Source organism: Pyrgilauda ruficollis, unplaced genomic scaffold (assembly GCF_017590135.1).
Source record: "Pyrgilauda ruficollis isolate IOZ18807 unplaced genomic scaffold, ASM1759013v1 scaffold138, whole genome shotgun sequence".
Lineage (NCBI taxonomy): Eukaryota > Metazoa > Chordata > Aves > Passeriformes > Passeridae > Pyrgilauda > Pyrgilauda ruficollis.
This window is the reverse complement of record NW_024512321.1, coordinates 2008020-2027748: the sequence shown is the minus strand read 5'-3', so window position 1 is coordinate 2027748 and position 19729 is coordinate 2008020. Positions and strand designations below refer to the sequence as shown.

General features: G+C 52.3%; 2 protein-coding genes across 4 annotated transcripts; one reads left to right on the top strand and one right to left on the bottom strand.

The window, feature by feature from the left end:
* Positions 1–76: 76 nt before the first annotated feature.
* NAPRT (nicotinate phosphoribosyltransferase) lies at positions 77–7115 on the top strand. 2 transcript variants are annotated; one of them, XM_041459562.1, is made up of 13 exons: positions 77–274; positions 1231–1313; positions 2289–2371; positions 2834–2964; positions 3042–3157; positions 3816–4009; positions 4176–4316; positions 4455–4539; positions 4698–4778; positions 5635–5737; positions 5815–5972; positions 6152–6259; positions 6386–7115. In XM_041459562.1, the coding sequence occupies exons 1-13, from the start codon at positions 88–90 to the stop codon at positions 6443–6445; spliced, it is 1530 nt and encodes a 509-aa protein (XP_041315496.1). In that variant the 5' UTR covers positions 77–87; the 3' UTR covers positions 6446–7115. The 2 variants fall into 2 exon arrangements, with proteins under 2 accessions (XP_041315496.1, XP_041315495.1); XM_041459561.1 differs by having other exon boundaries at positions 1231–1358.
* A 282-nt stretch (positions 7116–7397) lies between these two features.
* On the bottom strand, positions 7398–19363 carry LOC121349296 (ubiquitin carboxyl-terminal hydrolase CYLD-like). 2 transcript variants are annotated; one of them, XM_041459563.1, is made up of 15 exons: positions 19316–19363; positions 17030–17496; positions 16664–16948; positions 16397–16466; positions 15523–15743; positions 14870–15023; positions 14404–14542; positions 13679–13789; positions 13185–13276; positions 12396–12462; positions 11241–11370; positions 10894–11002; positions 10627–10745; positions 9814–10033; positions 7398–9083 (listed from the first exon to the last, which is right to left on the bottom strand). In XM_041459563.1, the coding sequence occupies exons 2-15, from the start codon at positions 17483–17485 to the stop codon at positions 8899–8901; spliced, it is 2358 nt and encodes a 785-aa protein (XP_041315497.1). In that variant the 5' UTR covers positions 17486–17496; positions 19316–19363; the 3' UTR covers positions 7398–8898. The 2 variants fall into 2 exon arrangements, with proteins under 2 accessions (XP_041315497.1, XP_041315499.1); XM_041459565.1 differs by lacking the exon at positions 19316–19363 and adding an exon at positions 19130–19243.
* Positions 19364–19729: the final 366 nt, after the last annotated feature.

The window sequence follows — 19729 nt, the reverse complement described above, 5'->3', positions numbered from 1 at the left end:
CGTGCCCCCACCCCGCCCTTCCGTATCCCTCCTATTTCCCCGCTCCTCCCCGTGTCCCCACCCCTGTCCCCTTGTCCCCGCCCCGCCATGGCGCCGCTGGCGGACCTGTACCAGGTGTCCATGGCCTACGGGCACTGGCGGGCCGGGCGACACCGCGCCCCGGCCGCCGCCGAGCTCTTCTTCCGCCGCCCTCCCTTCCGCGGCTCCTTCGCGCTCGGCGCCGGCCTGGCCGAGGGGCTGCGGGGGCTCCGAGCCTTCCGCTTCTCCGCTGCCGGTGCGTGGTGACAGCGGGGGACAAGACGGGGACACGGGGGGAAAGAGACGGGGTTGTAGAGAGGAGCGGTGGGCGAGGGGACAGTCCCAGTGGGATTTTGAGGGATAGGGAGCAACTCCAGCGGGCAGGGCGGGACAGAGGAGAGGATGAAGAAGGGACGGGAGAGAGTTAAGGGGGAGGGAGGCGGAACAACTCAAGGGGACAGTGGGGACAGGAGGGAGGATGAGGAAGGGACGGGAGAAGCGTTGTGGGGAGCGGTGGAGGGAGAGGGAGAAGGGAACCTTCCCAGGGAGATTTTGGAATAACTCCAGGGGATAGGAGGGGAAAGGGCAGAGGATGAGAAAGGGATAGCGGGGAGCGGTGGGAGGGACGCGGGGGAAGGAGGGAAATTCCCCCCGGAGGAGGATGGGGGAGCAACTCAGGGAGACTTGTAAGGGATGGGACAGCATCCAGGGGGACTTAAGGCGGGCAGAGACATTTCTCAGAGTGATCTGGGGATGGGGACTTGGGGAGGACGGGAATCCCTCAAGAGGACTTGATGGGGACAGGGACATCTCTCAGAGGGACCTGCGGGACTGGGAACCTGCGGTGGGGGAGAGGGACAGCATTTGAGGGGACTTGGGGGACAGGGGAACCCCCCTGGGGGACTGCAGAGGATCAGGACAACTCATAAAGGGACAGGAACATCTCTCAGAGGAACTTAGGGGACAGGGAGACCCTTCAGGGGACGCAGGGCAGAAGTGGACACAAAGAACCCTCAGGGAAACTTGGGGAGACACTGGGACACCCTCCAGAGATGTCCCTCAGAGGGGATTTGAGCCACCCCACCCTGTCACACTCCATGCTGGGGGTGCTATCACCCTCCTGCTGTCACTCACCTGTCCAGGGGAGGCTCGGAGTCCCCCCCACCTTCCCCTGTGTCCCTTGTCCCTGGTGTCACCGCGCTGTCCCCGCAGACGTCGCGTACCTGCGCTCTGTCCTGCCCAGCACCATCGACGACGCCTTCTTTGACTACCTGGCCACCCTGGACGCCTCCGAGGTGACCGTCACCGCCATTCCCGAGGGCTCCGTCGTCTTCGCCAGGGTGGGACCCTCCTCCATCTTCTTTCCTGACCGTTCCATCTCTCCCAGCTCCCGGATCTCCCCTTTTCCTTGAACCTGGGATCCCCTGGAACTCAATGCTGCTTTTCTCAGTGTCCCCCTTTTTTCCCTGACCCTGGGAGCACCTGGACCCCCATTCCCACCTTCCCACCTCACAGCACCCCCACACCCCCTTTCCTCAGCACCATGGACTTCTGGCACCCCCAATCTTGGCCATCCTCATGTCCCCACCCTGTGACTGTGGTTGTGTTCGAGGGTCCCAGGATGAGGGAAGAGATGAAAATCTTGACTCCATGTTTCAGAAGGCTGATTTGTTGTATTATGATATTATATTAAAATGCTATGCTAAAACTATACTAAAATGAAGAGAGAGAAAGGATCCAACAGAAAGCTGGAAAAGAAAGGAATGATAATAAAATCCTGTGACTACTCACAGCCTTGACACAGGTGGCTGTCATTGGACATCAAGTAAAAACAATTTCACACGCTGGTGAAACAATTCTCCAAATCACATTCCAAAGCAGCAAAACGTGGAGAAGCCGAAGCTTCCCAGCTTCTCAGGAGAAAAGATCCTGGCAAAAGGATTTTTCATAACATATGTCTGTGACACTGTGACCCCCTTTTCCTTCACACTGGGAACCCCTGGAACCCCTTTCCTGGGCACAGGGACAATCTGGACCCTCATTCCTGGGCAATAGGATCCCCCTGCACCCCCTTCCCTGGCATTGGAATTCCCTTGCACCCCCTTTTCCTTCACCGGTATCCCCCTGCAACCCCTTTCCTGACCATCCCACCCCTCCCAGGCCCAGGCCTTCCCTTTTCCTTGACTCTGGGATCCCCTGAACTCCCATTCCTGCCTTTCCCAGCTCCTCCCTGCTCCAGGGGGACTGGGATGTCACTGCTGTTCCCACAGGTGCCATTCCTGCAGGTGAAGGGGCCGCTCCTGGTGGTGCAACTGCTGGAGACCACCTTGCTGTGCCTGATCAACTACGCCAGGTATTTTGTGATGGGGATGATCCCAAAGCCCCTGGAAGGTGGATGGGGGCAGAGAAGGGAGTGCAGCACCCCCCAATCTAGAGGGACACCCCAGTCCTGAGGGTACCATGACCCTACAAGTCCCCTACTGGGATTTAACTGCTGGAATTACACCAGTTGAATTTAACTACTGGAGGATGTCCCAGTGTCCCCCTAAGTTTTCCTGAGGGCTTCCCATGTCCAGCCCACCCTGTGGTCCCCTGAAGGGTCTCCCTGTCCCTCAGGTTCTCCTGAGAGATGTCCTGCTCCCCCACAGGTCACCTTTAGGATCTCCCTGTCCCCAAGGTCCCCTTGGTCAACCCCACCACATCCCTGTCCACTGAATCCCATGGTGATCCCTGCCTCGTCCAAGCAGGGAGAGTCCTGGAGCCCCTTCCCTTTGGCTGTGCTGGCTCTGTGTGACCTGTCCCCTTTGTCCTCCAGCCTGGTGGCCACCAACGCTGCCAGATTCCGTCTCCTCGCCGGCCCGGACATGAAGCTCATAGAGATGGGGCTCCGCCGCGCGCAGGGGCCGGATGGAGCCCTCTCAGCATCCAAATATTCCTACATTGGGGGTGAGTCCCACCCCACGGTGCCCGGTGCCACCACGGCCCTGCCATCACCTGGGTGTCCCCCCTGTCCCTCCTCGCAGGCTTCGACTGCACCAGCAACATCCTGGCGGGAAAACTCTACGGAATTCCCGTGCGCGGCACCATCGCCCACTCCTTCATCATGTCCTTCAGGTGCCTGGAGGAGGTGCAGCCACGGGTGAGCAGGGCCTGGGATGGGATGGGATGGAATGGGAATTGGGAATGGGAATGGAGATGAATATTGGATGGGTGTGGGATGAGGATAAGGTTGGGAGTGCAGGTGAGGGGATAGGGATGGGATAGGGATCTCATGGGGTTGGGGATGTAGAGGGGGATAGGAATGGAGATGGGAATGGGTTGGGATTGAGTGGGGTTGGGGATGGGATGTGGATGAAGGTGGGGTGTGGGTGTGATTGGGATGGGGATAGGGATGGGCAGAGGGAAGTGGGATGGGGATGGGGTTTGTACGGAGTTGGGGATGGGAGGAGATGAAATGGAGATGGGATAGGGATGTGGTGGGAATTGGGGTAAAGTAGGATAGAGATGAAGATGGGGATGAGGATGTGGATAGGGGTAGGAATGGGATGTGGGATGAGATAGGGGTGGGATGGGGATGGCAATGCAGGCAGGGATTTGAGTGGGATGGATGGAGAATGGAATACTCCACCTGTTCCCACACTCCTGGCACCTTGGATGATGCCAGGGCTGTACAAATCTCACGTTCCCACACTCCTGGCACCTTGGATAATGCCACTGGCTGTGCAAATCCCGTGTTCCCACACTTCTGGCACCTTGGATGATGCCATGGCTGTACAAATCCCATGTTCCCCTGGCAGGAGCTGCCACCTCGGGCTGGAGGAGATCCCGTGGATCTGGCAGGCCTGGCTGTGTCCTGGCTGCAGCGGGTTTGTGACCTGCTCCAGACTCCTCCCAGCAAGGCCAACCAGGGCGAGCTGGCCGCCTTCGTGTCCTACGCTGTCACCTTCCCCTGTGACTTCCAGGGATTACTGGACACCTATTGTGTCAGGAGGTGAGGGCACCAGGACTTTGCCACCATGGCACAGGGGTTGGATGTTGTCCCTCCTTGTTGGTGGCCTAAAGAAGGAATGTTGGCTCGTGCAGGGCTTGGAAATAATGCTGGATCCACCCTGGATCTGTTTTCCACTTGTCATTAAAGCTTTCCCTGCCCATTCCAGGAGTGGTTTGCCCAATTTCTGTGCCGTGGCCTTGGCACTGCACCAGCTGGGATACCAGGCCATCGGAGTGCGCCTGGACAGTGGGGACCTGGCCCAGCAATCCAAGGAAATCCGGGGAGTGTTCCAAGCCTGCGGAGCTCAGTGAGTCCTATGCCAGCCCTGGGATGGATGTCACTGATCCCTGTCATCCTCACCTGCACCCAGCCCCTCATCCTGCCAGGATTTGGGAGCCCTCATGGCTCTGGGTCCATGGATTCTCCCAAATCCTGCTCCTTGCAGCTTCCAGGTGCCCTGGTTTGGGACCATCCCCATCGCTGTCAGCAACGACATCAGCGAGCAGAGCCTGGAGGAGTTCAGGAGGGAGGTGAGGAACCTGCTGGCACGGCTGGGATGTCACCTGGGTGGTACTGGGATGTCACCTGGGCCATCCCTGGTGCTGGCAGGGCTGGGATATCACCTGGGCAGTCCCTGGTGCTGGCAGGGCTGGGATGTTGATGGTCTCTGTCTTCTCTGCTGCCTCAGGGGAGCGAGATCGACATGATTGGCATCGGGACCAACCTGGTGACGTGTCCCCTGCAGCCATCGCTGGGCTGTGTTTACAAGGTAAAGGTGGCAGCCTAAATCCCAAATATCCCAGTCCTCACTGAGCCACTTCCAGGTGGTCCACACCTGCTCCATGGCCATCCAGCCCCAGTGGAGTCACAGAGTCACAAAAGAATTTGCCTTGGAAGGGATTTTGGAAGGTCCTCCACCACCATGAGGAGGGACCCCTTCCACTATCCTAGGTTTCTCCAAGCTCCATCCAACCTGGACTTGGACACTTTCAGGGATGGGGCAGTCACAGCTTCTCTGGGAATTCCATTCCAGCCCCTCACCACCCTCACAGAGTGGAATTCCTTCTCAGTATCCTATCCAGCCCTGCCCTCTGGCAGTGGGAAGCCATTCCCTGTGTCCTGTCTCTCCATCCCTTGTCCCAAGTCCCTCTCCAGCTCTCCTGGAGCCCCTTCAGGCACTGGAAGGGGCTCTGAGGTCTCCCTGGAGCCTTCTCCAGGCTGGACATTTCCATCTCTCCCAGCCTGGCTTCAGAGCAGAGCAGCTCCATCCCTTGGAGCATCTCTGTGGCCCCCTCTGGATCTGCTCCAGCATCTCCACATCCTCCTGATGTTGGACCCCAGGGCTGGAGCAGCTCTGCAGGTGGGGTCTCCCCTGAGCAGGGCAGAGGGCCAGAATTCCCCCCTCTCCTGCTGCCCATGCTGTGGGATCAGCCCAGGACATGGGGAAGTTCTGGGTGCCAGTGGTCATGGCCAATTCTTTGCCCACCAGAAGCCCCAAGTTCTCCACGGGCAGGAGGCAGAATGCCCAACTTTGGGTTGGTTTTAGGGTTTTTTGTCTTTTTTCAGCTGATTTGCATCAGTTGCCTCCCCAGAGGGGTCACAGGTTCCCTTCCCTTCTCCCACAGCTGGTGGAGGTCAATGGCTCCCCGTGCCTGAAGCTGACGGAGGATGAGGAGAAGATGACAATCCCGGGGATGAAGACAATCTATCGACTCTATGACGCTGCTGGTGAGTCTGGAGACCCTTCCCAGAGTCCTGGGGGAATCTCCTGCTCCATAACTCTCTCCCTGATGTCCTCCTGGCAGGTCACCCCTTCATGGACCTCATGGCCCTGGAAGAGGAGCCGTCACCCAGCGCGGGGCAGGAGCTGGGGATCCGTGTCCTGGGGCGGCTTGAGGAGACCACCAAGGTCATTCCCACCACCGTGGAGCCCCTCCATCGCACCTACTTCAGGGATGGCCAGGTCAGGGGTGGTCCCATCTCCTGGGAGGTCTCCTCTTCCACGCTGGAGGATGGATCAAGGGCAATGGTGGCTTCTGAGATGTGCCAACAACTCTGGTGCCAACCCGGTGGCTCCTTGGGTTTGGTGCTGTGTGGTGGCTTCCCACGCGGATCTTCCCACATGGATCTCCATCCCTGCAGGTGTGTGAACCCCTGCCCAGCCTGCCTGAGGTGAGGACCCACGCCCAGGTGTCCCTCAGCCTGCTCAGCCCCGCTCACCGCCGGCTCCACGAGCCACAGCCCTACCCGGTATGTCCAGCACTTCCCACATCCCACCAGCACACACCTGGGAATGCCACTGGATTTGGTGGATTTGGTGGCCTGAGCAAAGCCACCACGGAGCTGCTGCCTGACCCCTCTTGTTCCCACTCCCAGGTGGCCGTGACGGAAAGGCTGCACCAGCTCTTCCTGGAGCTGCGCCAGGGCAGCCTCTGAGCGGGTCCCTGCTCATCCCCAGCTCCTGCTCCGCTCTTTTTTGGGAAGCCCAGGTGCCTCGTTAGGAATTAATGGCTCTAATTTAGACTTTCCTCTGCCGGGTGCTAACCCAAGGAACCTGCAGGAACTTGGGAGAGCACCCTGGGGTCCCAGTAGGGAAGCTGGGAACACAGGGATGGGGAAGGCAGAGCTGTCCCTGCATCCCCTGGAAGTGACAGTCCTGTGCCCAGCTTGGTGGCCCTGCCAGCCCTGTGCCTTATCTTGGTGGCCCTGCCACCCTTGTGCCTTCTTTGGTGGCCCTGCCACTCCTGTGTCCAGCCTGGTGGCCCTGCCAGCCCTGGAGCTCCTTGGTAGCACTAGAACAAAGTCTGGAGTGCCACCAAAAGGGTGACATGGGACAACCCATGACAGACACTCTTTGCTTTGGCAATTCCAAGCTTCATCTCTGTGGCCACATTCCAACTCTTTCCATTCTGGCCAAATTCCCTGGGATGTGGAGGCTGGCTCCAGGTTGATCCCAGCTCCAGGCTGATCCCAGCTCCAGGGGTTGATCCCAGCTCCAGGTTGCCACCTGCACTCTCTAACCCCTGTTCCCACAGGAAACGTGGCTCTAACCCACACTGAGCTTCAGACTAAGCAAAAAAATTAAAATAAAGGCCTTTTCCCACCACGGCTCTTACGCTAATTCCAGTGAAAAACCCTTTGGAGCTCCATTGGGAATGGGAAGGTGAGAGGGAAATCCCCAGGGATCAAACCTGTGGCTTTGCTGTCTGTCCTTCCCTCCATGGTTTGGATCTTGGCAGAAATTACAGGCAAGAAAACAATTAAGAGCTTAACAAAGCATGGCCTGCTGGTGTTGGATTTCTGGGAATTCCAACAGCATTGCATCCCATTTTAAGACAGGAAAAAAAAACTCCAGGAAATCCAGGATCAGTTTGCTAAAAATGAGATTTTTTTTTTTTTAAGCAAAGCACCAAAGATGAGGAGTCCATTGTACCTGAGTAGAGATTTTCCTGAGTTTTTGGGAGGAATGAAGAACAAGGAGAGTGATCTGTGCCAGCATTTGTCACCCTCATGGATAAGATGCAATTCCTGATGTTTAGGAACAGTTTTGGTGGGCAGAGAAGCTCCTGGGTGTCTTTGCACTTTCTCTTCAGGTATTTATGGATATTGAGGAGATTTCCTGAGCCTTTTCTTCTCCAGGCTGGGCAATTCCAGCCCCCTCAGCATCTCCTCATAGGAGATACTCCAGTCCCTCCATCAGCTCTGTGGTTTTTCCTTGGATTTGGGGAGCTCCAAACTGGACCCAGTGTTCCAGGTGTGACCTATCAGAGCTGAGCAGAGGGAAAGAATCCCTCCAGGACCTGCTGGCAACACTTGGAATGCCAGAAAGATCCCAGACCACACAGCCCAAGCCACCAGGACCGATCCAAAGCTCCAGGCTTTGTTAAAATTATTCCACTCTACATTAAAGAGAGGGGGGAAAGAGCAGGAACGGGGTTAAACCTGCACATCTGAGACTCCTGGATGCTTTCCTTGAGATTTCTGTGGAATTTGGGCATCCCACTGACTCAACTTCCCACTTAATAGCAGATAACCCTAAAGTTTACAAACTTATTTAACTGAAGGACATCAGTTCCCACCCAAACCCTAAACTCTCCTGCAGAAAATCCCAGAGTGCTCTTTTATTTTTTTTTTTTTTCCTATTTTTGCCCTTGGAATTCTGGTATTTGACCCCAGAGCTTGGAAGTGGATGCAAAGATGGGACAGAAAGTGCTAAAAGTGAGGGTGTAACACTGAATCCTGTGCAGATTTTGCCAAAAAAGAGGAAGCAGCAGGAGCCCAGATGTTGCTCCTCTGCTCCCATCCTCCTTCCAGTTTTGTTCTTGGAAAAATATCTATTTTTAAAGCATAGCTTCAGCTCAGGATATCCATGACTGGAAATGAGGGATGGTGGGTAAAAGTGCCAGTTAGTGCTGGATAAGGGAAGTGCAGGGAATTGAAGGACACAGGTGAGGAAAACCGATCCTGATCTGATTTTCCTCACTGCACAAATCCAGGTGAGGGTGTTTTAGGAAAGGTTGTGGTTTCTTGGTAAAGCTGTGGATAATTCCTTGTTTTTTCATTTCTGCTGGTCCCCAGCTTTGGAGGAAAGGGATGGCAGGGAAACAAGGATGTGGGGATGCTCCAGAGTACCCAGAGAGGGAGAATTGTGGAATGTGGGGAATGAGAATGAATTTGAGCATCAATAATTCCAAGTCCAGCTGTGCCCAAGGACCAACCACCACTGGATAAAGCCAGGATTTAACAAACCCAGCCTGACTTGGATAATTTGACACCAAGAGAGGCGAGAAGAGGCAGCTCAGAGCATCCAGACTTGGCTGCTTCCACCTTCTGGGATGATCCAAGCTCCCATTCCTGACGTTGCTCCGTGCCATGGCCTCGGGATGGTGTCACTTGTAAAGTGCCATTTTCCTGCTCTGGTACAGGTACATGTAGGCATCACAAAAGAGGCGTTTGGCCACCCCATCCATGTCCCGAGGCTGCTCCAGGGCCAGCACAGCCAGGGGCAAGTCCAGGTATTTGGCAACTTCTGGGCACAGCGTCACCGTGGGAATGTTGAAGCCATTTTCGCCACCTAAGGTGGAAAGGAGGAGAAAAGTCCCAAACCAGATCCCAAAGGGATGGATTCCTGCAGCTCCAGCAGATCCCAGCACACTCAAGAGTCATGCAGAGTCTCAGCTGGGAGATGTGGAGGCCAAAAGCACTGGAAGAGGCTGGATGGGGGGAGGCCATCCAACCTAAAGGGGCTGCAGGAGAGCTGGAGAAGGATTTGGGACAAGATATGGAGGGACAGGACACAGGGAATGGCTTCCCACTGCCAGAGGGCAGGGATAGATGGGATATTGGGAAGGAATTCTTCCTTGGGAGGTTGGTGAGGGGCTGGAATGGAATTTCCAGAGGAGCTGTGGCTTCCCCATCACTGGAATGGTCCAAGTCCAGGTTGGATGAGGCTTGGAGCAACCTGGGATAGTGGAAGGTGCCCATGGCAGGGGTTGGAACTGGATGAGTTTTAAGGTCCCGTCCAACCCAAACCATTCCATGATTCTGTGATAAAAGCACAGTAGGGAAGGACAGGAGAAGCAATCTGTGCCCACAAGCTGGGATAGGATCCCAAATCCCTTGTCTGACCACAACCAGAAGCTGGAACCACCTGGAAAAACCCCTTTGGCCCCTGTAGAATCTAATTAAAGGAAAGCCAAATCCAGAGAAAGCCTGAATAGGGAAACTTGAGAGGAAAAGGTGGACTGAGCAGGCCCAGGCAGCTTCCCACATCCCATTCCCACATCCCTTTGCCATTCCCTCACCGTGCCGGTCGGCCATGCTGTCGAAGAACATCCAGTGCTCGTTGCCAGGGCCGTATTTCACGAAGGACACGTAGTGACTGGTCTCGATGCACAACACTGCAAACAGCTCCAGCTTCTCCCGTGGGACCTGCTGGCAGCCCCGGGCGCTCCAGCTCTGGAATTCCTCTGGAATGTGCAGCCTCCTGGGTTTGTGCGCTTTGCGGCAGCGATGGGAGTGAACCTGGGGAGAGGGGACAGGGTGGCATTGGCAGAACTGGCCCTGGCCTGTCAGGAAGGTCAGATTCCCAATTTATTCCCTGTTGATGGGAGTCCTGTGCTCCCTGCTTGCCTGGGAATGGCGTTGTGGGAACAGCCTGGCAGCAGGAAGCTGAAATGGGAGCTTGCCACCCTGCAAGAGGCAGAAACTGTGGGAATGCTCATGGAGAAGCAGCAAGGAGGGATCAATACTCAGTTCCTGCAGGATTACACCTGATTTTTGGAACAGGTTGTCCAGGGAAGCTGTGGATGTCCCATCCCTGGAATCGTTCAAGGCCAGGTAGGACAGAGCTTGGAGCAAGCTGGGATAGTGAGCAGCATCCAGGGGGTGGAATTGGAATGAGCTTCAAGGTCCTTTCCAATCCAAATTTTTCTATGATTCCATTATTATTAAGGCTCTGTGTAAGCAGAGGGTTCACAACCTCTGGCTCCTGCTGGGAATGACTCTCAGGAAAGGGCTGAGCAGCTGCAGGAACAGCCAGGAAAATGTGGGGATTCTGGGAGGGTTCATCCCTCTGACAGCTCCCAAGGTGGATTTTGGGAATAGCCATGGAATACCTGTCTGGAGCAGGAGCTGCAGAACTGCTTCAGGCCCGTGGCTGCGAACACTTTGTCCTTGAAACACTCTGAGCATTCCAGAGTGGCAACATCCCCACACAGGCAGCATTCCCTGGGACCTGTCAGGGAAACAGAGCTCAGAGGGAGTGTTCCCTCCAGATCCCACCTAAAATCCAGCTTGTCCTGCCAAAACTGGGACTCAAGGAAGAGGAATCGCACCCCAGAGAGCCCAGAGCTGGTTGCTCACAGCCCATCATCATCACTCACTGTCCAGCAGCAGATCTGTTATATCCAGCTCCAAGGAGGGGATGATTTTGCTGAACATTTTATATTCTTTCCCAAAACGTGGCATTTGGATAATGAAGCAAGATGGGATCTGTGAAAAAAAAAAAAAAAGGGAAGAGGAGTCACTCTGCCAGAAGAGCCAAATCCCAGAGATTTTTTTTTGCTGTCTAAATTTGCTGTCATTATTCACAGGACAAAAGGGAAACAGGGAAAGCAGAGGCCTTTTCCTAAGTCATGCCTGGATTCAGTGTTGGATATAAAACATCCAAGGCCTCACAGGTATTTTGGGAAGCAAGAAAAGCAGGAAAGCAGAAGGAAACTGGACTCACCTCCACCAGCTTCAGATCTGAGGACAGGAAGGAGCGTTCCACCAACTGCTGCACGTCGGGAACCACCAAATCCTCCTGTTTGTCCATAAATATCTGGTAGCAGTAACATTCCTGCTCCTGGCCTCCTGACCTGCAAGGACAGCTCATGGGACTGGGTATGTGGTGACACAAAAATTGGAATTTCCCAAAGTTTGACCTGGGAAAGCTCCTGGGCTCAAGGCACTGAGGGTGTTTTGGTGCAACACAAAGCCCTTTTTCCACCAAAAAATATCAAATTCATGCCAGGGGAGCAGTAGATAAGTAGGGATTTTGACCTCATTATCCCTTTGGAGCAGCACATCCTATAAGCAAAATTCCATTTCCCCTCAATATAAATCTAAAAGATAATTTAGTGTAAGTAAATTTAGTATTTAAATTGACAAACGGATGCTTCGATGAAGGATTAATTTAAAAAGGCATCCAAAAAGCCAAACTCAAGGTGAGCTGTGTGCAGAACTCCCACAATCCCTAAAGAAAGCAGGGAAAGGATTTCCTTGGGATGACCCCGTGCAGGGGAGCTGCAACACAGAGTCCTCTTTGTGCTCGGCCTTTCCCAGCACTCCACAATCCACAGCTCGAGCGGCAGCTCCACAAAGGAGCACAGAAATCCAACAATTCCCTTTCTGTGCTCACAAACAGCACAGTTATTTTTGGCTTCCTCCAGCCTCTCATCTTCTTTGTAGAGTCCCCAAAAAACTGGGACTGCATCCATGGGCTGCCTGTTTTGAGAGGCTGCGGGAGCTGAGCCAGCTTGGCAGCCTGGACACATCCCAAATTCATCCAAAGGCTGTCGGATACTGCTGGATCTGCCCCAAAGTCAGACATCACCTTTCTCAAACCCCTTCTGGCTCTCCCTGAGGATGGCACAAGGTTTTTATCCCGATTTTCTGAAGGCAGCACCCTCCAGGGAGGGCTAAGAAGTGTCTTTGCCCAGATGGCAAGATCACAACAAACAGGATCAGAGTCTGTTCTAAGGAGCTGCAAAAAATTCAGAGCTGCGATTCCAAAAAACTTTGGTGGAAAGGGACAAGTGACCCCCAGACACCCAGGGATTCTGAGGTGGAAAATTAATGAGCCTGGCCCTGGGAATTGTATCCCTCAGCTGTGGAAACTTACTGGAGTTTCAATAGTGGTTCAATTCCCAGGATCTGCTGCATTATGAGATTGAGGAACTCCTCAGGATCTGGAAAGTGAGAGGAAAGGATGGATCAGACCATGCCAGGAACTGCCTTGTCCCACTGCATCCAAGAGCTGCCAGGTAAACATGAGCCAGCATTCCAGGGGCCTGGAATTTCCTCTTCAGGTTAGGGGACAATTGGGATAAAGGCTGAGAGCACATGGTTAAGGCAAAAATCCCAAAGGGAACATGGAAAATGTCAAGCAGCCTTCAGAGACTGCAGTTGCATAGAATTCCGGGGTGGTTTGGGTGGGAAAGCACCTTCAAGATCATGGAATTACAGCTGTTGCCATGGGCAGGGACACCTTCCACTGTGCCAGGTTGCTCCAAGCCTCATCCAACCTGGACTTGGACAATTCCAGGGATGGGGCAGCCACAGCTCCTGTGGAAATTCCATTCAGCTCCTCACCACCCTCCCAGAGTGGACTTCTTTCCAATATCCCATCTATCCCTGCCCTCTGGCAATGGGAAGCCATTCCCTGTGTCCTGTCCCTCCATCCCTTGTTCAAAGTCTCTCTCCAGCTCTCCTAAACACTGGAAAGGGCTCTGAGGATACAGAGAGATTTAAAAGCTGAAAGAATTTTACAAATTAATTTTTATACCAATTAATATCAGCACCTAATTAAAGCACATTCCCAGGAGAAACACAAAGGGAAGTTGCCAGCTGGTGCCTGGAAGAGGCAAAACACAGGGAAGCAGCTTGGGAAAGGCCCCAGGGAGCTCCTTACCTTTCTCAGCGTTGGTGAAGCTGGAGCACTGGCCCTTGTCCGTGAGCTGCTCCCGGAGGTGCATCACACTGCTGGCCCTGACAAAGCCAGTCCTGGGAACAACAACCAGCTGCAGGTGAGGGAAATCATGGAATGGCTGGGCTTGGAAGGGATCTTCACCTTCATCCTGTTCAACCCCCTGCCATGGGCAGGGATGCCACCAACGAGACCAGGTTGCTCCAAGCCCCATCCAACCTGGCTTGGGACACTTCCAGGGATGGGGCAGCCACAGCTTCTTTGGGAATTCCATTCCAGCCCCTCACCACCCTCACATGGAAAATTCCTTTCCAATATCCCATCTCAATCCACGCTCTGTCAGTTTAAAACCATTCCTCCTTGTCCTGAACACCTTTGGATGTGGCTGCCAGGTTTCCCTCAGTGCCAGGTGTCACCTTTAGGGCAGCAGGGAAGGAATGAAGGCAAATGGGACAAATTCCAGCATTCCCGACACTCACCTACGGAGGGGATTGACAATCTCATCCCGCAGAATTCCCTGGACATTCCTGTCACACAGTGGGAAGGGCATGAAGAGCATGGAGTCCAGCACGGAGGTACAGGAGAAGAGGCTGCGGGAAGAGTGGGATGGGTTTGAGTTTGAGGGCTTGGAAGCAACAGCTGCAACCAAAATGTGGTGGCTGGTGACAGTCAATGGCTTTGATGCCCAACAATCCATGCATGGAATTACAGGGAGGTGAGGGAAGCACATCTGCACAGTGAGGCACATCTGGAAAAATGAACACTGGGATAAAGCAAGGGAATAGCTCAGGAAGAAGGAAATTCCTACTTTGCAGCCAAAACTGCTCAGAGAAGGGCACCACTGAGCCTCTTTCTCTCCAAGCAGGGAAGTTGGGACCTCCTGGGTGGGTTCTTTGGAATGATTCCAGCCAGAACTTCCAGGGACAGAGTCAGCACAGTCCAAATCCAGAAAACTACGAGCTCTCAGCACCCTGAATGACAGACACAGGGGTTCAGGGGGTCTTCAGGGCAGAAAAACCTGCTGGATTTGGGAAGGAGATCCAAAAGCACCATGGAGGTTGCACCTCCACACAGTTACATCCTGCTCTACACCAGGTAAACTTCCAGCCACCTTGAAAATCCAGGGAAATCCTGCAATTTAGGGCTTAGCTTAATTTAAAAGCCATTCATTTAAGAAGACTGCACCACCCAAGCAGGTCCTTACCTGAAGAGAGCTGCATCCATGTAGCAGGAATTACAATGACCTTGGATGCCCTTCATTCGCCCTTGGAGAACACGGACTGCTGCCTCATTCCTGAGGGGAGGAAAACTCTCTGGACACTCTGGAAGAACTTCTTGTCCTCCTGCAAGGAAAGGAATTGCCTTCACCTTCTCATCTGGGTCAACTCTGCCCTTCCTTGATGCCTCAAAACTCTCAGACCTAAGGTGGCTTCTCAATCCAGCTTTTCATAAACCAGAATCTTTCAGACTTGAGGGATATTCCCTAAGGAATCATTTAGGTTGGGAAAAGATCTCTAGGACTGAGTCCAGCTGTTAATCCAGCCAAAGATTTGGTGTGGGATAAACACCAAAAAACAAGACTTGAAGGAAGGGAAAAAACATTGCCCACGGGGTTTTTCCACATCCTTTTCCCATCCTTCGCCTGTTTTCCTGTTTCCCAGAGGACTCACTGTAATCCCCGAGGGATAGGTCAGAGTTGGGAAAGCTCTGGAAGCGCACGTCAGGCTGGCAGGAATTCAGCCTCACGAAGAGGCCGCGCTTCGGGGCGCAGTGGAAGTAGGATTTGCCCAGCCACTCTCCAGCTGTGACCCCCTTGTCTTCATCCTGGGAAAACAGCACCAGAGATGAGCCTGAGAGCGGGATTTATGGAATTACAGGTGGAAAAGAGGTCTGAGATCCAGTCTAGCTATGCAATGCTGCTGAGGCCACCATGATCATGGCCCCAAATGTCACATCCACAGGGATGGGGACCTCACCCCTGCCCTGGGCAGCTGTGCTAGGGCTGGACAACCCCATCCATAAAGGAATTTTCCCAATATCCTACCTAAACGCCCACTGGACCAGTTTGAGGCTGTTTCCTGTCGTTCTGTCCCTTGTTCCCTGGGAGCAGAGCCCAATTCTCACCTGGCCCCATCCTCCTGTCAGGGAATTGTAGGGATCCAGAAGGTTCTCCCTGAGCCTCTATTTCTCCAGGATGAGCCCTCCCAGCTGCTCCTTCCCAGCTCCTCAATATCCTTTACCTGGGGATCCCAAAATTCCACCCTCCATATTCAGCCACTGCCACCAGCCCCTCCCAGGTCCTTTCCCAACTTTCCAGCCTCACCAGTTCAACTCCAGCCATTTTGTCCTTGATTTGGGGCAGGTAGCCCAACCAGCGGATGATTCCTGAAACTTGATTCCCTTTGTCCAAGGTAATCTGGACCATGGAATTCACTTCCAGGGGTGAATTCCCACCTTCCCCCTCCTCGCTGCTCTCGCTGATCTCTCGTTTCATTTGGTTTGGTTTTCCAAAGCCCACATCGGAGTTGAATGTTGGGAAAAAACCTGATGGGCAACAAAAAACATCAGGAGAGCTGAGAATTGGATCCTCTGGATCTAATTCTGAAGAAATTCCAGGTCTATTTTGGAAATTCCAGGCTACACACACAAGCAGGAAGCTGAGCACCCAGGGACATAAGGTGTAATTCCCAGTGTGTCCAAGCTGGTCTGACAGGAGGAGAGGGAATGATCCTGCTCCTTGTTTCCCTGCTCAAAGCTTCACATTCCAACCTCTGGCTGGCCCTGGAGCTAATCCAACCCTTCCCAGGCTATTGAAATGGCAGCAGAGGGGTTATTTCCTTATTTTTTCTACTAATTCCTTGTCTTGTCCAACAATTCCTACCATTACTGATGGCACCTGAGCCTTTCCCACCAGGATGAGGCTCCTGCTCCATCTTTTACAGCTGAATTAAAGATTTTTTAACCAGTGGTGCCTCTTCCCTGAGGGAATTCTCTGCTACCATCAGCCTCTCCTTCCTGACAAATGGGATTCAGCTTTAGCTTTGTGTGGAACTTGAGATTTTTCCATAAATCCCAGTCCACTAAGACAAGCTGTAGGTTTTCACTGGGATTTCAGCTCCTCAGTACCTGCAGAGAGGGAATAAATTCCAAATTCCCCCAGAACGGGATCAGGAGAGACACATCCAAAGATCACCTACTTTGCAAGCTCTCCTTCACAACAGAATCCATGGGGATTTCCCTGAAAATGTCAGTCGTTCCTTCTTCTTCCTGAAAGCAGTGAAAAATCCATCAGTGGGGAAAAACCCATCAGCTAAACACTGGAATATAAAGGATTTTTTTAAACAAAATTTGCACAGAACCTCACATCCCTTTTGGATATTCCATCTACTTCTCTTTCACGTCCAACCATAATGTGATTTTTTTTCTTTAAAATCCCAAAAAAACCATGGAAAAGCTGCTCTTACCGGGCAAACCTTCACAAACCACTGGCTCCCTTCCCTGTAAACTGCCATGGCAATTCCTTTGGTGGGGATCTCATCCACAAAGAAGCTGACGGCGTCTCCCACTTTCACGGGAACCACCTCCTCCGTGTCCTGTTTTCCCGGCTTCTGCTTCCCATAATCGTTGCCTGATGTGGGAATAAACTGGATTTTGCTGAAGGGAAGGAAGATCCCACAGTTCCTCTTGCACTTGAAGTACTCGGTGCCATGGTAGGACCCGTCGCTTCTCCCTCTGTTTTCCCCCTCTCCCTGAAAACACGCCATGAAGGGATGTCACACACAGAAACTTCATGGAAAAACGAGGAATTCTCTGCTTTAGGTCCCCCTTACCTGCAACTCCACCCCGAAAAACACCGGAGTCAGCACAGCCAAGCTGGGCTTGTAGATGCTCCCGATGTAGCGCACGATTCCCGGGAAAAATTCCCTCTCCACCTCCACCATTACATTTTGACCCGGCACGGCTTGGAGAGCTCCTTCCAGGCTCAGCCTCTCCAGGAAAAAATCCAAGCGCTCGCTGTGGCTCCCGATGGCCAGGAGGAATCCGGCGGCTTCCTGACGCACGGGCTGCAGGATTTCCAGGTTGATGGTGACCGTGGAGCTGTCGTCCAGCATGACAACCTTCAGGAAGCAAGCTGGAGGCCCATCCTCGGAAAAATTCCTTAGGTAGCTCCTCTCGCTGCAGAAGCACAAGTTCCCAGCTTGGAAGTATTTGTTTCCATAGGCACAGTCCTCTGTCAGGATGTAGAAACAATTCCTGTCCGCTGCCAGAGGCGGGAGGTTGGACATGGCAGATTCCCCTGGGGTGGGAGAGTCACAGCAATGGAGATTTGTGAGTGTTGGCGAAGAATTCCCGAAGAATCCGGGGGTTGGAGGAGGTTTTGGATCCAGCCCCAAGCTCAAAGCCTCGCCCAGGTGAGTTTGAGCGTCTCCCAAAGCTTCCCTGCTCCCTTTTTCCAGGTGTTTAATCACCCGCGTGGTGATTCAAAATTCCATCTAACCTGGTTTCCCACATTCCTGCTCGTCCCTGTTCACTGTGCTTCCATGGGAAAAGTCCAGCTCTGACTTCTCCACTAAACCCTCCCAGGATGAGATTTCACAAAAAAAAAAAAAAATAAAACCAAACCATGGAATGGTTTCGGTTGGGAGGAACCTTAAAGATCATCTCATTCCACAACACTTTTCCCTATCCCAGGTTGATCCAAGCTCCATCCAGCCACACCTGGAATAATTCCAGGGATGGAGAGGCTGCTCCAGCTGGTCCAACCTGTTCTGACACCATCCAGCCTCGTTAAATTCCATGTTTTCTTTCCTTACTCATGGGAATGAGGCAAAGGATCAATCCTGCCTTTTAAAATTCCTTGGAAAAGGGATTCCCGCTCCTCGGTGGCGCTACAGCTCATGAATATTCATGAATATTTTGAATATTCATTCAGAACACATGCAAATCACCCCTTGAGGTACTAAAGACCTCCAGCTTTCCTAGCAAATATTTATTTATTATATAATTTATATTAAAAGAAATACAAGTATTTGGAAGCAGGAATATATTTTGGTTTTTTTTTTTTTTTAGTTGAATTCTGACAAACGAAAATTCTTGTAGTTAAAATTCCAGTAGGTTAATCTGACTGGTGGAATTCCAGTGGTTACATTCTAATATTTAAATTCCAGTAGTAATTAAAATCCAGTCATTGAGTTCAACTTTTTATCCTCCCCTATTTTCTCCTTTGATGATTCCATGGAAAATCAGGACCCAAAAATTTTTGTTTCAGCATGAAGAAAGGGTGAATAAAAAAATTAAAAATAAACCATTTTCCTCACTAAAAGCCCAAAATAAATTGCTTTTTCTCATTAAATTCCCAATAATAATTTAATTAAACAAAACCCCAAGAGTAAATTTTCTTGTACAAATAACCAAGAATAAATTTTCCTCATCAAGCCCATTTTCCTCACGAAAGCTCCAGAATAAACCACTTAAACAAACAATTTTCCTCATAAAAAGCAAAAAATAAACACTTTTTTAATCACAAAACCCGCAAGACTAAACAACTTTCCTCATCAAAAAGCAAGAATAAACCATTTTATTCATCAAACCCCAAGAATAAACCATTTTCCTCATCAAAACCCTCCAAGAATAAGTAATTTTCCTCATAAAAACCCCACAAATAAACAATTTTGTTCTAAAAAGCCAAAAATTAACATTTTTTCCCTCAAGAAAAACGCAAAAATAAACCACTTTCCTCATAAAAAAATACCAATAAATCATGTTCCTCATTTTCAAAAAAACAAAACTAATTTCTTTTCCTCATCAAAACGCCGGAACAGACTCTTTTTCTCATTAAAAGAAGAGAGTATAAACAATTTTATTCGCCAAACCCCAAGAATAAATAGCTTTCCTCATAAAAATAAACAAGAATAAACTAATTTCCTCACCAAATCCGCCAAATAAACCATTTTCCTCGCGGAAACACAGCAATAAACCCTCCTCCTCATCAAACCCACGTGCAACACGGGTATTTAAACCAAAATATTCCCAATTTTCTCCGATTTATGGGAATAAATCCCCGTTCCCAGAGCCCTCAGCGGGGTTTGGGCTCGACCCCTCCCCCCTCCCCTCACCGTCTCCGCCGCCGCTCCGGCACCGGCACTTCCGCGTCCGAGCGCGCGCGCGGCCCGCCAGCCAATGAGGAGCGGCAAGAAGAGGCGGACGACCAATAGGAGTGAGGGGGCGGGAGCATAAGGAGACGAGGGGGCGTGGCGCCGCAGCAGGCCCCGCCCCCGACCGGACGGCATGGGGGGAAGGCGGGAGCTGCGTGAGGGGCGGCGGGCCGGGGGTGTTTCCTTGGACCCAAATCCTTTGGAATTCGCGTGTTTCCACGGTCTCAGAACCCTATGGACTCTGGAGTGTGTGTCGCCATGGACCCAAATCCCTATGGACTCGTGTGTATCCTAATGGACCCAAATTCCAATGGGTCTTTCCATGGGCCCAAACCCCTATGAATTCGTGTGTGTTTCCATGGATCCAAAGCCCTA